The 18,123-nt window shown below is 50.7% G+C and overlaps 1 protein-coding gene across 1 annotated transcript in view; it reads right to left on the reverse strand.

Annotated features, from left to right (window-relative positions):
* KCNN3 (potassium calcium-activated channel subfamily N member 3) overlaps positions 1–10,681 on the reverse strand; it is a 97,696-nt gene extending 87,015 nt beyond the window's left edge. The window contains exon 1 of the mRNA XM_081840982.1: positions 9,774–10,681. Coding sequence (XP_081697108.1) covers positions 9,774–10,559 — 786 coding nt within the window. The 5' untranslated portion in view covers positions 10,560–10,681. The remainder of the gene's footprint in view (positions 1–9,773) is intronic.
* Positions 10,682–18,123: the final 7,442 nt, after the last annotated feature.

An 18,123-nucleotide genomic window follows, 5' to 3' on the forward strand; every position in this document is an offset into this window, starting at 1 on the left:
CTTTTTTCTTTATTATTGTCAATCTTTTCTTTTGTTATATTTCTGTATGGAAAATAATAAATATTATTTTTTTAAGAAAAAAGATGATCTAGGGTCTAGAAACCAAGCCTTATGAGGAACGGTTGAAGGAGCTGGGTACGTTTAGCCTGGAAGAGAGGAGACTGAGAGGGGGTTAGACTAGATGACTCTTGGGGTTCCTTTCAACTCCACAATTTTATGATTCTATGGTGATCTTTAAGCTCTATCAGATTCATCTGAGAAATTTCACACCGTGCCTACAGCCTCTCTCACTGAACAAACAAGATTAACCGTGCAGTCCTCAGTCTACTTAGAAGGAAGCCGCACTGTGTCCAAAGGGATTTACTCCCAGGTAAAAAAAAACAAGGTGAGGATGACAGCTTTCAGGAGTGCTTAAGTTTTTCCTTCCAGGATCTCACTTGACCCATCACCCCTCCTAAAAATTTCACAGTTCCTAGATTTCAGCTCAAACTCATAACAGGCACAACAGCTACGCTCCAACCAGACCTTGGGCTGGCAAGATTTATTTACACATCAGCAGGGGAGAGAGAATAAAAGTCAGTTTGGGAGAGGGAAGGAGGAAACCAAGCTCTGATTGTTGCATCTCTGCAGTTTCATTTTGAATATCCAGAACCTCACAGACAGAGCCTGCAGGGCCCAAGGAAAGTAACCCTCCAACAGTGGCAGGACAAATTGATAAAATCTGGTATGTACAGTGGTGTCTTGGGTTACAGGAGCTTCAGGTTACATACGCTTCAGGTTATAGAGTTCGCTAACCCAGAAATAGTACCTCAGGTTAAGAACTTTGCTTCAAGATGAGAACAGAAATTGTGTGGTGGAGGCGGCAGAGGAGGTCACATTACCTAAAGTGGTACCTCAGGTTAAGAACAGTTTCAGGTTAAGAACAGACCTCCAGAACGAATGAAGTTCTTAACCTGAGGTACCACTGTAGTAGTTTTGATTCAGGTGACAAACTTGAGCATCTAAACAAGCAAGCAGATACATTTATGGGTCTGTCTATTTTCATAGACAGCCCTGTTTAGGGAAGTTTTAAATGTTTGATGTATTATAGTATTTTAATATTTTTTTGGAAGCCGCCCAGAGTGGCTGGGGAAGCCCAGCCAGATGGGCGGGGTATAAATAATAAATTATTATTATTATTATTATTATTATTATTATTATTAATCCTGTGATTTTTCCATTGTTTCCTCTGTACGAAGTTTTTAAAGATTAACAAATATGTTGATAAAAATGAAACAAAAATGCACTAATGTTTTTCTAAGTAAGGAAGGGAATGGTCAACTCAGTAAATCACAGAATCATACAATTGTCAAGTTGGAAGGGACCCCAAGGGTCATCTAGTCCAACCCCCTGAAATGCAGGAATCTCAGCTAATGCAAAGATGCACAGTCTCCTAAGGGATGTTCAGTCAAAATCTCCTTTCTTGTAACCTGGAACCATTTGTTCAGGTCCTACGCTCCAGAGCAGGAGAAAACCATCTTGTTCCACCTTCCATGTGACAGCCCTTGAGATATTTGAAGATGGCTGTCCTATCTTCTCTCAATCTCCTCTTTTCCAGGCTAAACATACCCAGCTCCTTCAACCGTTCCTCATAAGGTTTGGTTTCCAGACCCTGGAACTCTGGCAACTTAATCTTTCTAGTTCCTTTTTATTTTCCTTTCCTTTCCCTTTCCTGGAAGCTGCTATTAAAATTCAAATGGGGGGGGGGGGTTGAAAAAAAAGCAAAATAAGAAGGTAAGGATCTGCCTAAAACAAGGGTGCCCCTGAGGATGCGCAGATTCCCCCGCACAAAGTAGTTCAACTCACAAAGAATCAGGGATTTGGGGCTGGGAGCTCACACTGCTTAGCTGCCTTGATCTCCATCACCTCCTTAATATATATATATATTTTTAAAAAAGATATCAAGTGCTGCTCTTCCTCAGAGCTGGGAAAAGAGTGAATGCAGAATCAAGATTGGGGGGGAGAGAGAGAGAGAGAGAGAAGGCAAGAGATATATTTAGCTACCAACTGGCATGAGAAGAAAGCAAAAACGCTTCCCCCAGCCTAACCTTGGGACCTGCTATTGTGTTGCAACAAGGGGCAGACTACGGATCACACCAACCCCAGGGGTGGCAAAGTGCCAGCGTCACACACATTCTTCGTGGGGTTTTGTTTTGTGTGTGGGTTTTTTTTCCGGGTGGTGGTGGGGAGAAGAGTGTGAGGGTGTGTGATTTTCCTTGGCAAGTCCCCAAAGAGCAGCCCTGCCTCCCCGCCAGGCTTCTCAGGCCCTAGAAAGAGTTCCCATGCCAACGTTCCCTTCCCCACAGAGAACTTCACTCCTTCCTCCAGCCTTCTAAATGCAGACACGCAGGTACCCAGGCGAGCCTGGCAGGAGAGCGGGGAAGGTGGTGTCGAAATCAGAAGCAATCAGGGCAAGGGAGAATATCTTAGCATTCATCCCAGGGATTAAGGGGGGGGACCCAGTGCCCTCGGGGGAGGCGGCTGGACTCCAGCTCCCAGCAGCCCCCAGATAGCACATGGGGTGATGGGTGCTGTAGTCCAGCAACACCTGGAGGGCTTCGGCGGCGTCTTAAACACATGTCCCAACCAATCAGGGACCACATATTAAATGCACTTGCAGAAGGGTGCAGTGATGTCTCCTGGACTCCAGCTCCCATCAGCATGGCCAATGGTCAGGGATGATGGGAGTTGGAGTCCAGCAACACCTGGAGGGCTTCAGCGGCATCCTAAACACATGTCCCAACTAATCAGGGACCACATATTAAATGCACTCACAGAAGGGTGCAGTGATGTCTCCTGGACTCCAGCTCCCATCAGCATGGCCAATGGTCAAGGATGATGGGAGTTGGAGTCCAGCAACACCTGGAGGGCCTCGGCCGCGTCCTAAACACATGTCCCAACCAATCAGGGACCACATATTAAATGCACTCACAGAAGGGTGCAGTGATGTCTCCTGGACTCCAGCTCCCATCAGCCCCCAGCCAGAATGGTCAATGTTCAGGGATTATGAGACCTGCAGTATCTACCATAGTAGTGTGGGGGTTCGAGTGTTGGACTAGAGCCTGGGTGACCAAGGTTCAAATCCCCACCTGACTACAACCCTGCAAGGCAGGTCAGTATAGAGCCAGTGTGGTGTTGTGGTTAAGAGCGGTGGACTCGTAATCTGGTGAACCGGGTTCGATTCCCCGCTCCTCCACATGCAGCTGCTGGGTGACCTTGGGCCAGTCACACTTCTCTGAAGTCTCTCAGCCCCACTCACCCCACAGAGTGTTTGTTGTGGGGGAGAAAGGGAAAGGAGAATGTTGGCCGCTTTGAGACTCCTTAGGGGAGTGATAAAGCGGGATATCAAATCCAAACTACTGTACTACTCCTCAGTATGACTGTTGTTATAGCCATAATGCAGATAGGGCATCGAGGCAGAGCGCTTAAGGAAGGGGCGGGGAATTGAGGCAGCCACAATCGGGAATCCAGCCTGGGGGAAATAATCAGGGTGCAATGCAGAACCAGCGAGGGCTGTGGCGTGGAGAGCCAGACAGAGAGGTCCCGGTGGACACATGCTCACCCTTAAGATTCCCAATCCCACCCACAACTTTGCAAGTCTGACGCGGTGTGCTAGGATGAAGTACAGGAACAAGCAGATGAATTAATGGAGGAGAATGCCTCCTGCGCATGTGCACAGCAGCCGCACTTTCCCAGCTGACAAACCGTCTCACACCCACCCAGCCAGGAAGGTCTATTTGCTTGTTTTATTCCTTGCATTTCTCGCCACCTCTTCCTCAAAAGAGCTCAAAGGTGATGGTGCCCTTGCTTCCCCCAGCGCTGTATCTCTGCAAGGGAAGGTTACGTGCAGAAAGAGCAACTGCCAGATTTTCTTGCCACACAACAACCACCCTGCAGGGTAGGCAAGAAAGAGCCATTAGCCCAAGGTTGAGAAAGATTCATTTTGGCAGCCTCAGTCTGTCCTCAGCCAACCCCACCTACCTACCCTTTTAACTACAACCAATCAGGGGACGGCTCAGCCTCCCATTGGCTCTGGCTCCACCCACTGCTGGGCTGCCCGCCTTCCGCTCTGCCATGCCCCCCCACTCCCCCCCCTTTACGCTCACAACAACCTTGCAAGGTAGGTTAGGCCAAAAGATTATTATTGGAGCAAGATTCCTGTCCCCCATGAACATAATCGGATTTGAACCCACATCTCTACCAGTCCGAGTCTAGTGCTCTAACTGCCACACCGCTCTCAGTTCCCCCAGTACTGAGTTCAGCTCCAAAGAGTTTGCAAGCTGCTAGGTGCTGGACAGCTCAGTCAGTAGAGCAGGAGACTCTTTATCTCAAGGTCATGGGTTTGAGTCCCACATTCGGCAAAAGCCTCCTGCATTGCAGTGGGTTGGACTAGATGACCCTGGTGCCCCCTTGCAATTCTACATTACTATGATTCCTCTCTGAATCTGAGATTTAAAGTCCCGTGGCACAAAAGGGTTGCAATAGCCGTAAATGCACGTTCCTCGCGTGTCAGAATCTTAAAGGGCACCTTCCCCTTGTCTGCCCCAGACTCTTGATGGAAAGGCAATAGGGAGGGGGATCGAAATGAAATTCGGAATGAATAGGATCTAGGACATTCCCTAAGGAAGTCAGACTATCCTCCACCAGGGCCAGGGCCTTCTCAGTGATGGCTCCGAACTGGTGGAATGCTCTGTCCCATGAGACCAGGGCCCTGCAGGATTTAACTTCCTTCCGCAGGGCCTGTAAGACGGAGCTATTCTGCCTGGCTTTCAACTTGAACTTAGCCTGGTCTTTTATTCCCCTTCCTTCCCTCCCCTTCCCCTTTTTATGAAGATTACTAGCTCTGGGATCCCGCAGCTAATTCTCCCCTGGTCTCCTCGCTGGCCCAAATAGGACGAACTTAGCCAGCTAGCCCTGGTGATCATCTAATGTTTACTGGATGGATTTCCCCCCTAAATTGATTTTTGAATTCTGAATTTATTGTTATTCACGTTTTATACTGTATTTTATGCTGTTTTTTGTCGCATCAATTAAGTGTCTTAAATTTGTTGTTAGCTGCCCTGAGCCCGGTTTTCTGAACTGGGAAGGGCGGGGCATAAATAAAGATTTGTATTATTACGCCTAAAAACACATACAATTTCAGCCCCTTCCCTTACAAAGCAAGAAAAGAGGCCCCCGTGGGGACATGACGCCCCCCCCACCATTATCTGTGTTTAGCAAGAGGCCATGAAGAAGCAGCAAAATTAAAATTAAAAAACTAAAATTAAAATTTTCACCTGGGCCACGGATGGGAGAGTCTTTAGATTATTGCAGATTATTGGTTGGACTACATCTCCCATCATTCCTTGCCATGGCCGTGCCGGCTGCTAGGCTTGCTGTCCAACAACACCTGGAGAATTGCAGCCTCCCCAGCCCCCTGTGCACTCATATAGCTCAAGTCCTGCCCATCACCCCTGCTGGTCAGTTGTTTTCCAGCTAAAGCACCGCAGCCACTTTCTGCCCTCCCAGAAGGAAAGGCACCTTGAAATGCTGCAGAGTGTCATTGTGAAAAGAAAAGCAGCCAACATAGACGTCCCCGGAAGGAGATTCCTAGAGGGGAAGTTAGGTCTCAGCCTCCATGGAGCTTACAGTGCCAAACACACAAATGGGGGCAGGGGCAAAACAGAGGGAGACAGGACATGCTCAGCGATGGGAGGAGAAGAGGGGAACTTTTTCAGTCTGAGGGCCACACTGCCTGCTGGGGGCCACATGGCAGGTGTGGGCGGGGCCAGTGGACAAAGTGGGCGGGGCAACAGGTGCCCATTTTCACTTCCGTACTTTTGGCTAGTTTCTACATTTAGCTGAGATTCCTGCACTGCAGAGAGTTGGACTAGATGACTCTGAGGGTCCCTTCCAACGTGACGATTCTACATTCCCACGACATTTTCCTCCAAGGAAAACAAGACGCATTATCAGAGTTCAAGAACGCATTCCAGCCACACAGAAACATCCATGGAGGATACAAAGAAGAGACTTTAAACAGAATGGCTGGGGAGGTAGCCTAGGGAGGGAGGGAGTTAGAGAGGCTTGAACCCCCAAGCCTAAAATTCTCTATGCCACTACTGTAGCGTATGGAACAATTTTTCCAAACGAGCTAGTTCAGGGGGCAAAATCAATCCACCTGTGTGCGGGTGGCCCTATAGGTTAAACCACAGAGCCTCGGACTTGCCGATCAGAAGGTCGGCGGTTCGAATCCCCATGGCGGGGTGAGCTCCTGTTGCTCGGTCCTGCTCCTGCCAACCTAGCAGTTCGAAAGCACATCAAAGTGCAAGTAGATAAATAGGTACCTCTCCGGCGGGAAGGTAAACACCGTTTTCGTCCACTGCTCTGGTTCGCCAGAAGCGGCTTAGTCATGCTGGCCGCATGACCCGGAAGCTGTACGCCGGCTCCCTCGGCCAATAAAGCGAGATGAGCGTCGCAACCCCAGAGTCGGTCATGACTGGGCCTAATGGTCAGGGGTCCCTTTACCTTTGCCTAAATATGAACTTCCATGTCCAGTGGCAGTCTATCTCTCCATACCAGGCTCCTTAGAGGGGAGCGAACATCAAGGAATGCTCCACCACATCTTGCTTCCCAGTTTTGTCCAGCTGTCTGTTTTTTATATGTATTATTTGTAGGCTGCTCTTCCTCCCTAAGGAGTCGTTTAACAATCAATGCCTCTTAACAGGGAACTGGGAATTGTAGCTCTGCGAAGGGAACCGGGGTTTTCCTAACAACCCTCAGCCCCTTTAACAAACTGCAGTTCCCATAAGTCTTGTGGGAGGAGGGAGGGAAGCCATGACTGGTTAGAGTGGTGCTTGAAATGTACGGTTCAAATGTGGCATAAAACAGGGCTGGTAACATCTGTCACCCTCCAGATGTTGTTGGACTACAACTCCCATCATCCCCAGCCAGCACTGGCCTGTTGAGATGGGAGTCAGAAGGCAGCAATATTGGAAAGGGCCACTGGATTCCTTATCCTCAGGTTGGAAAATAAGGTGAGTGATTTGGGATGTGTCTGTGCATAACAGGAACTTATGAAATCGGAGTGGTCTCAAGGGGATGGGTAGAAAAAGCGATTGCCTTTTCCTCCTAATATTGAAATTTGGGGAATGACCCAATGACATTAATTGGCAGCGAGGATTCAGAACAGAACCCGCCCTCCCAAAGGATCATATGCACAAATGATACTATAATTTATTATTATTATTATGAATTACATCTGTATTCCACCTTTCCTCCCAAGGAGCCCAAGGCAGCTTACGTACATTGTTCCCCTCCACCCCATTTTATCTTCACAACAACCCCGGGAGGTAGGCTAGGCTGAGAGTAAGCGATTGGCCCAAGGTCACCTACTAAGCTTCACAGCTGGGTGCGAATTCGAACCCAGCTCTCCCAGGTCTGAGTCTGACATGCTAAGCTCGCTTGTATCTATATGATATAGGAGCGACTGTTCTGTTTTAAGATGGGTGTTATATATAAAATTAAGATTGTCTTTAAAATACGCTAATATTTTAAGTGTTTTTAAACACATGCAGCTGTTTGATATATGCTTTCACGATATTGCAAAAGGCATTGGGATGCCCGCTGGGAAATTATTTGTAAACGAAATTAACGATAAATAAATACGTTTTAATATTATGTCAGTTGTTGGTAGCAGTATCTAGCTGGCCACGCAACCAAGGATTGTCATTCTCTAAACATTCGTTCCTCCAGCACCACTCCTTTAACAACGGATGGAGAAGCTGTGGCGGAATTCCAGTTCCCATCACTCATGACCAATCCATCGGGATCCAGCAACATACAGAGTGCTTTGAGTTTCCCCATCTCCACAATCAATGAGCTGAAACAGGGGAGTTTTCAGCACAGAGTTCACCTCTGGAACTCCATGCCACAAGACAGCGCAAGGCTAACTGGGCTCAGATAGGGAGCAAACAGCCCCCAAGGGAAGGCAGCTCCGAAGAAATAAAAGCTCTCAGCAGATACCGAACCAGAGCAACACCTTTAATTCTGCCCCCCACAGTCCTGGTACCCATAAACAAGGGTTTGAGGAGTTATTTCATCCCCAAAGCCCTTTAATTCCGGCATAAATCTAGTGGAGGAAAAGGTGTGCCCTACTGAGAGCAACATGTTAGATGGCCTTTGGCCGGATCCAGCCAGGCTTTTCTTGGGTGCCTTTTTTTTTTATTATTGAAAAGGGCCAGCAAAAAGGGAACATGGGGAGCTCCCTGAGTTCAGACCACTGATCTCAATATTGTCTACACAGGCTGGCAGCATTCCAGGGTTGCAAGAAGGGGACCTCCCTACCTGGAGATGTCACTGGGGATCGAACCAGGTACCTTCTGATGCAAAAGCCGATGCTATGCCACTGAGCTACAGCAGCAGCAGAAGGGAGGAGGGAAGAAGAACCACTGTGCATTTCAGATTCAGAAGGGGGGGCCCACAAACCCAGCAGCATCAGGGCCCAGAAAGGGGGTGCCTCCTGTCTCAAATGATTAAGGGGTTTCCTGTCCATCATTTTCCCCCCTCTCTCTCTCTCTCACACACACTCTAGTCAAAAATCACATGACTGCAAGCTGAAAAGCAGCTGCAACCCCCAGTAGCTCCCTACAGAAATCAACAGCCGGATTACCCCATAGAAAACCCCGATTGAAGAAAGAGGGGGAACACGGAGGACAATCTTGGCTCTAAATCAGGGGGTGGGGGAGCTCTCAAAATGCAACCCATCACCTTTCCGCTATGATGTAGTACAAGCCTTAAACGGCAGTCACCAATGCCCACCCCCAATCCTGGAATATTCTCCTATGGAGGCAGCAGTAGGGTGTGCAAGCCAAAGAGTCAAGTGGGGGGGGTGTGAAAAATAAGAATACTGTGAGCAGAAACCCACTGATCATTTTTTCCCTGCTCCCCACCCCCAAGCATCTTCCAATAGCGATCAGAGATGGAAGCTGGCTAGGTGGGAAAATGCACTCCAGGCTGCATGCCCGATCCCATTTACATGCGAGTAAACCCCGCCGGGTTTAATGGGATTTAATTCCGAATAGGCACGGTTTGGATTACACAGCGGGGGGGAAAAGCACTGTGACCCCGCCCTTCTCTCTCTTTCTCTATCTACCGCCTTCCCCCCCCCCGACCACCTGTATCCCTTTCTTACTGGAGAAGGGGGTGGGGGGGGGTCCATCAAGCCTTCTTTCTGGGGAGGTAAGGGAGCAATTTGGGCGGAAGGAGCCACCAGAGAGTCTTCCCTCTCACCTAAGCATGCCATCCCTTCCGCCACCCCACCCCCCCAAAAAAGAATCAACCGCAACTGTGAATGGAGGGAGGGGAAAACCCAGGCAAACTTCAATTGGCGCTAACGTTACCATGGGGAGCACATTCATGCGCGCAACTTCGGTTGCTGTTGGCGAGGGGGGGGGGAGCAGCTTTCCATCCCACCCTCTTTACGACTGAGATATGTTAACGCCACCTCCCACCCCCCAAAACGATGCTAGATACCCTCACCAATTTTTAGACGTGGCTCCCCTTTTTCCTTCCCCCCTCCCTCTCCCCAACAAAGTCACGCGTCGCGATTCAGAAAATGCCTTCTTGGTTTGGAGAGCGCCGGTGCGCGCTTTTTGGAGAGGTTGGGAAGGCGCCTTCCAGGACATCCGCCCCCCCAAATAAAACCACACACACGCCTTCCGAGGCTCCGGGGGGGCGGGGGGAGCCGCGCCTACCTTGGAGTACAAGCCCCACGACAGCTCCGTCTCGATGACCATCACGACGATGCCGAACATGCCGAAGATGAGCGCGTAATCGCTGAGCCTTTTCCGCTTCTCGAAGAGGGCGCGCCGGTGGCCCAGGCGGTAGCCGATGTTCTGGTTCTTGCGCTTGGGCGCTTTGGCGAAGGAGGGCCCCCCGACGGGCGGGTGCTTGTGGGGGGCACCTCCGGTCCCCGACAGCCCGGCCGTGTTGGGGTGCAGCCCTTGCGGGGAGTGGTTGTCCTCCCGGGAGATGACGATCTCCGGCGGGTGAGCCCCGGCGCCCAGAAGTTGCAGCGGCTGCGCTTCGGCGGCGGCCTCGGCGTCCAGCAGGTTCCGACGGGAGGCGCTGAGGCGGCTGAGCGGCTTCATGACTCCGCCGCTGTACTTGCACGAGCTCATGGCGATCTCGGTGAAGGGGTTGCTGTCCCGCCGGTGCGCCAGCGGGCTGGCCTGCCGGTGCTTGCCGCCCGTGCCCGCGCCGCCGCCGCCGCTGGAGCTGGGCGAGTGGCCCGGGGCCGCCCAGTGCTCGCCGCTTACATTGGGCTGGCTCCCTTGGCGGGAGGAAGGGCGGAGGGCGGCCACCGGGGGAGGAGCCCGCAGGGGACCCGCCGCCGCCGTCGCCGCCGCCGCCGCTGGAGCCAAGCTGGGGGGCGCGGCGGACGGGCGCGGCTCGTCCCCCGAGGGCGGGCAAGGCGGGCGCGACTCGTCGGCGTCCAGATCGCCCACGCCGGAGTCGTGGAAGGGCCCCGACGGCTCCATCTCCCGGCCCTGGCTTGCCCCTGCCCGGGCTCAGCGCGCTGCCTCCCCCAGGGCAGGGGCATCCAAGCGGCCCCCTCGGATGCCCAGCCTGCGGGGCGGGGTGGCGAGGCGGCGGCGGCGGCGGCGGAGAAGCGACGGCCCGGAGCTGCCGGCGCCAGCTGCTGCAGCCGAGCCGCGAGCGGGGCTTGAATGGCCAGCCAGCCAGCGCTGCCTCTCGCGCGCGCCGCCAGCCAAGCCCACCTGCCGTCGGAGGCCGCTCATTGGCTGCCCGGGAGCAGCCGCCGGGCTGACATCACCCCCTCCCCCGCCCGCCGCCCCCTCCCCAAAGGCACCGGCCGCCAGCGCGCCTGTGCGCGCCCCGCGGCACCACGGGAATTGGAGTCCGCCGCGCCTTCGCCCTCGACTGGGCGTCCGGCTGGGCTGCGCTTTGGGCTCTCTCGGGATCGCCGCGCGAGGCTGATCCATCGGACACGCGAGTCCAGGCCGGAGTCCGCGGCACCGAGGTGGGGGGGGGTGAGGCAGGTGGGGAGATCAACAGGTGAAGCTTGGCATGCCGGCATCCGCTGCGAAGCTTTGCCGGTGGGATTTTCACCCGCCGAAGTGTGTCTGCCTTCGCTCTCTCCATCCCTTCCCTGATCTCATTTATACCAGTCTGTCTGTCTATCTGCCTGTTCCAGTTACAGATAGGTAGCCGTGTTGGTCTGCCATAGTCAAAACAAAACAAATTCCTTCCAGTAGCACCTAAAAGACCAACTAAGTCAGTTCTTGGTATGAGCTTTCGTGTGCATGCACACTTCTTCAGATACACTGAAACAGAAGTTTCCAGACCCTTCTATATGAAGGGTCTGGAAGGGTATATCTATATGAAGGGTCTGGAAGGGTATATAGAAGGGTCTGGAAACTTCTGTTTCAGTGTATCTGAAGAAGTGTGCATGCACACGAAAGCTCATACCAAGAACTGACTTAGTTGGTCTTTAAGGTGCTACTGGAAGGAATTTGTTTTGTTTTATCTGCCTGTTGTCTTTGTCCATGGAGTTTTCTTGGCAGGGATACTGGAGTGGCTTGCCGGTTCCTGCTCCAGGTGGATCACGTTTGGTCAAAACTCTTCACTATGACCTGTCCATCTTGGGTGCCCTGCTCGACATAGTTCATAGCTTCTCTGAGTTATTCAAGCCCCTTCGACACGGCAAGGCAGTGATCCATGAAGGGCCAACAAAGGTCCGTATAGTTCAAGCTATGGTTTTCCCTGTAGTGATGTATGGAAGTGAGAGCTGGACCATAAAGAAGGCTGATCGCCGAAGAATTGATGCTTTCGAATTATGGTGCTGGAGGAGACCCTTGAGAGTCCCATGGACTGCAAGAAGATCAAACCGATCTATTCTGAAGGAAATCAGCCCTGAGTGCTCACTGGAAGGACAGATCCTGAAGCTGAGACTCCAATATTTTGGCCACCTCATGAGAAGAGAAGACTCCCTGGAAAAGACCCTGATGTTGGGAAAGATGGAGGGCACAAGGAGGAGGGGATGACAGAGGACGAGATGGATGGACAGTGTTCTCGAAGCCACCAGCATGAGTTTGACCAAACTGTGGGAGGCAGAGGAAGACAGGAGTGCCTGGCGTGCTCTGGTCCATGGGGTCACGAAGAGTCGGACACGACTAAATGACTAAACAACAACAACTAGTCTATCTGCCAGTCAGTTCTATCCCTCCTAAGAGGCGCACGTGGAAGGATGAAGTGAAACAACTCCAAACCAAATAAATATGTCTCTCTTTAATCTATGTATGTTTGTTCGCGTACTTAACAAGAGCCATGCTGGATCAGGCGAGGTCTGGGATAGCTCAGCCGGTAGAGCGTGAGACTCTTAATCTCAGGGTCATGGGTTCAAAACCCACCTTGGGCAAAAGATTGTTGCATTTCAGGGGGCTGGACTAGATGATCCTCGTGACCCATTCCAGCTCTGTGATTCTGTCTAGTCCAACATTCTGTTCCCAAAATGGCCAACGGGAGGCCTCCCCAGGTTCAGTCCCTGGCAGCATCTCCAAGTGAGGCTGGGATAGATTCCTATATGAACCCCTGGAAAGCTGCTGCCCGTCAGTGCAGACAGATCTGACTGAATAAAGCCGCATATAGAGACATATAACATACAGTGAAATGAGAATTGATCCCCGGAGTGAACAGGGACATGGTGTATCACAGGAATAGGCAAACTCGGCCCTCCAGTTGATTTGGGTCTACAACTCCCATCATCCCTAGCTAACAGGACCAGTGGTCAGGGATGATGGGAACTGTAGTCCCAAAACATCTGGAGGGCAGAGTTTGCCTATGCCTGGTGTATCATATGGTTACCCAAAGCACATACAGTGGTACCTCAGGCTACAGACGCCTCAGGTTACAGACGCTTCAGGTTACAGACCCCGCTAACCCTGAAATAGTACCTCGGGTTAAGAACTTTGCTTCAGGATGAGAACAGAAATCGGGCTCCGGCGGCAGTGAGAGGCCCCATTAGCTAAAGTGGTACCTCAGGTTAAGAACAGTTTTAGGTTAAGAACAGACCTCCGGAACAAATTAAGTTCTTTACCTGAGGTACCACTGTACTATGAATTTTGCTTCCAGGAAAGAGAGAAATGGCCACCGATCTGGATGACTTCCATAGGGTCTGGATGACTTCCCGAGGGTCATCTAGTCCAACCCCCTGCAATGCAGGAATATCAGTGAATATACATGACAGATGGCCATCCAACCTCTGATACTCCATATCAGAAGAGGGCAGCGTACCACATGGTGGCTGTTTCTCTCTTTTCTGGAAGCAAAAAGCTGCAGCTGAACCACCACCAACAACAGAAAACAGATGGGCAGAGGATAAATAATAAAATGATCATGATGGAACCAGGACGTCTCTATTTTCATCAGAGAAATGTTGGAGAGTATGTATTCCCACCTTAGAGGGAGGAGATAAAGTGGATGGGGTAAGTTTTTCGCCGTCTCCTCTTACCAGGACACGAGGTCAGTCCTATGAAGCTTGGAAGGTTGGAAGATTCAGGCCAGGAAGAAAAGGAGTATCAATCTTGATGCATTTTACATCCATTAACACAAAAAGCAGCTGAGTGTTTGCAAAAAGCTCTTCTCTGACCAAGAGGCTCAGCTCCCTCAGGGGCAAAGCTATAATCTCTTGGCCTGGCCTCTCATTGGCTCTGGCGCCACCTACTGTTGGGCTCCTTGCCTTCCCAGCCCCAAAGGGCCCTAGCCATCAGTTCTATTTTCCTGTTCCTCCCTCCCCGAATTGTAATCTCCTTGGGGCAGGGGCTTGCCCTTAGGCTTGCTCTGCAAAGCTGCCTCTCTCCGGGTCAGATTGTTTGCCCATCAAGCCCAGTACCACCAGTTACGACTGGCAGAAGCCCCCCAAGAGAGTGGTAGAGCCAGTGTGGTGTAGTGGTTAAGAGCGGTAGTCTCGTAATCTGGGGAACCGGGTTCGCGTCTCCGCTCCTCCACATGCAGCTGCTGGGTGACCTCGGGCTAGTCACACTTCTTTGAAGTCTCTCAGCCCCACTCACCTCACAGAGTGTTTGTTGTGGGGGAGGAAGGGAAAGGAGAATGTTAGCCGCTTTGAGACTCCTTAAAGGGAGTGAAAGGCGGGATATCAAATCCAAACTCTTCTTCTCTTCTTCTTCTTCTGGTATCTTCCATAATCTCCCAGTCATTTTTACAGGAGATGGCAGGAATTGAATCTGAGACCTTATGGGTGCACTACTGATCTGTCATCCCTCTCCAAAAACCAGACCTTCTGATGATGCTGTACGAATTAACATTCTCTATTTCCAGTGTTCAGGCTGCGAATAGAGGGGAAGCCAAAAGAGTAACCAACCAAATGCAAGGAACACCTGAATTTAGTACCAAAAGTGGGGGTGGAGGGGTCTAGGAGAGATTAAAGAAGCTCAAAACCAGACCAGTGAACAGAAGAGACCTGCTAGATCAGGCAAGTGGTCTATCTAGTCGCACATCCTGGTCTCACAGTTGCCAGCCAGATGGGAAACCCCCTTGTGCAGAAAAGCAGGTCTCCTCTCCTGTAGTTTCCAGCAACTGGTATTCAGAAGCATTGGTGCCCCCGGCTGTGGAAGCAGAGCAGAGCCATAGCAGCCAGCAGCCATTCACATAACTCTCTTCTCCAAGAATTTGCCCACTCCTCTTTTAAAGCCACCCATCACCGCCTCCTGTGGGAGTGAGTTCCACAGTTTAACAATGTGCTATGTGAAGAAGTAGGGAGGCGGGTGGCGCTGTGGTCTAAACCACAGAGCCTAGGACTTGCCGATCAGATGGTTGGCGGTTCGAATCCCCGCAACGGAGTGAGCTCCCGTTGCTCGGTCCCTGCTCCTGCCAACCTAGCAGTTTGAAAGCATGTCAAAGTGCAAGTAGATAAATAGGTACCACTCCAGCGGGAAGGTAAAGGCCTTTCTCTGCACTGCTCTGGTTCGCCAGAAGCGGCTTAGTCATGCTGGCCACGTGACCCAGAAGCTGTACACCGGCTCCCTCGGCCAATAAAGAGAGATGAACGCAGCAACCCCAGAGTCGTCCGCGACTGGACCTAATGGTCAGGGGTCCCTTTACCTTTAATGTGAAGAAGTACTTTCTTTCATCTTCCAACATTCACCTTCACTGGATTCCCAGCAGTTTGGATGTTAACAAGGGAGGAAAAACACCCCTCTGTGCTATGGATATTTTTATATACCTCTTACTCTCCTTTTCTCTAAACCGATAAAGTCTCAAATGCGGCCCCCTGAGCCTGCTCTGTAGCCACAGACTGCTGGCTGTTGAAGGACGATTATTTAATTAGATTATTAAAAGGGGGGACTGTTGTGTAACACTGGAGGTTAAACCATTTGGGCAGCAGGATGCAGAAAGCCCCCTGAAGATGAAAGGCAGTAATCCCGCTTGATAGCTGGCCTACCAAAGAGTAAAATGGCGCAGGGCACCAACTGTGCAGTTTGAGAAAAGTGCGCTTAGACAGTACACTTAAAGGTTCCTGGGCGTTAGCCACCAAATGGAGCACATTAATGCTATTTTTGAAGCAAGAACGACGGTTGGTGCCATACGCTTTACACCTCTCTGCCCGCGTCCTGCTTGCCCTAGGCAGCGGGACGGGTTCGTTTAAGAAATATTGCTTTTAATTTCACATCCCGTTAGACAACGACATCAAATGCAGAAGGAGCAGCGGGGTTCCCCTCTCCTCCAAACGCTCAGGAGCGAGGCGTTTTGCGCTTTGCATTAAATGCAAAGGTTGCCTCCGGCCAGCGAGGATCTGCATCTGCATCAGATACTTCCTGAAGGAACTGCAGGGTGCTGACCAGTGGCGTAGCGTGGGGGGTGCAGGGGGGGCCGGCCGCACCGGGCGCAACATCTGGGGTTAGGGCAAATCCACGGGTTAGGGGGCGCAAATCCACGGGTTAGGGGGCGCAAATTACTTGCCTTGCCCCGGGTGCTGACAACCCACGCTACGCCACTGGTGCTGACTCAGAATGGCCCATTAGTGAAGGGTTACTTGGAAAACCAACAGAACCGTCTGTCTCAGAATGGTCTTAGGAAAAAGAAAGAAATCTGAGCTCTACAAGAAGATTCTGCGGTTGGAGAGACATTGGCCCTGCTGAGCATTTGGGGATGGGTCCATAGCTGTCAACTTTTCCTTATTCTTGCAAGGAATCCTATTTGGAATAAGTGAATTTCCCTTAACAAAAGGGAAACGTTGACAGCTATGGATGGTTCTGCTGGGGCCCACTTGTAAGAGCCTCCTGGCCCTCCCCTAAGAAGTGGCCTTATACTCAGTCAAAGCATTGGTCCCCCTGGCTCAGTACTGTACTGTCCACACCAGGCTTCCTCAACCTCTGCCCTCCAGATGTTTTGAGACTACAGTTCCCATCATCCCTGACCACTGGTCCTGCTAGCTAGGGATCATGGGAGTTGTAGGCCAAAAGCATCTGGAGGGCCGAGGTTGAGGAATCCTGGTCCACACCAACTGGCAGCAGCTCTCCAGGGTTTCAGGCAGGGAATGAACCTGGAGCTCTCTTGCATGCAAATCTGCTGCGTCAATACACCAGACATTGCCAAACTTGGCCCTCCATATGTTTTTTGGGACTACAACTCCCATCATCCCTAGCTACCAGGAGCAGTGGTCAGGGATGATGGGAGTTGTAATCCCAAACATAGCTGTCAACGTTTCCCTTTTTTAAAAAGGGAAATTCCCTTATTCTGAATAGGATTCCTCGCAAGAAAAGGGAAAAGTTGACAGCTATGGTCCCAAAACATCTGGAGGGCTGAGTTTGGCCATGCCTGCAATACACTCTCCCTCAAAGCAAAGTAAGAATCTAGTCTTTGTCAGTCATAGAGCCGTAGAGTTTGGAGGGACCCCAAGAATCATCTAGTCGAACCCCCTGCAATGCAGGAATATGCAGCTGTCCCGCACAGGGATCGAACCTGAAAGCTTGGCCTTATCAGCACCACACTCTAACCAAGTCTAAATGAAGGGCTGGTTTAAATAGGAATGTTGGGTGCTGCCTATCAACTAAGACAACTGGTCTAGCCAGCTTAGTTGTGTCTGCAGTAACCCCCAGTCCCATCTGGAGACACCAAGGATTGCATCTGGGACCTCCGGCCAGCAAAGTGGATGCGCTACCCACTGAGTTATGGAGCTTACCCCCCCCCCCAAAAAAAAATATTATAGTCCTCATCGTTTTTAATAAAGGGCTTAAATAGAAGCGTAGACATCTGAGTCATATCATTGGTTCACCTATGTCTGATGCTCCGCCCACTGAGCTAAGGCCCCTCCCACAACCTCCTTGCTCCCTCCCCTTTCACTCTGGCTCAAACAACAGCTGCATCAAGTGGCTGATGCAGATTTTTGTTCCTTCTGTTCCGAGTCTTTTGAATGACTTTGAAAACAGAATAGATTTATGATGTGTGTGTGTATAAATTTCCTTTGTTCCTTCTATAAGTGAAATCAGGTGGTGGTGAGTGCCAGCACAAATACTTCCAAAACGGAGTAATTGGGGAGGTTTCTGTATGCTTAGACTAAGGAAACATGAAGTTTGCAAGAGTACCAAACACATCCCCTCCCCACAAAAATATCCACTCAGGCCCTGTATTATTATTATTATTATTATTATTATTTATTATTATTATTATTATTATTATTATTATTATTATTATTATTTATTATTATTATTATCTTCTTCTTCTTCTTCTTCTTCTTCTTCTTCTTCTTCTTCTTGAGAGCCAATGTGGTGTAGTGGTTAAGAGCGGTGGACTCGTAATCTGGTGAACCGGGTTCGATTCCCCGCTCCTCCACATGCAGCTGCTGGGTGACCTTGGACTAGTCACACTTCTTTGAAGTCTCTCAGCCCCACTCACCCCACAGAGTGTTTGTTGTGGGGGAGGAAGGGAAAGGAGAATGTTGGCCGCTTTGAGACTCCTTAGGGGAGTAATAAAGTGGGATATCAAATCCAAACTCTTCTTCTTCTATCTGCCCTTCACCCTAAGGTCCCTGGGCAGGTTAAAACAATTAGATGGGTATTATAC

Source organism: Podarcis erhardii (assembly GCF_964252035.2).
Source record: "Podarcis erhardii genome assembly, chromosome: 15".
Lineage (NCBI taxonomy): Eukaryota > Metazoa > Chordata > Lepidosauria > Squamata > Lacertidae > Podarcis > Podarcis erhardii.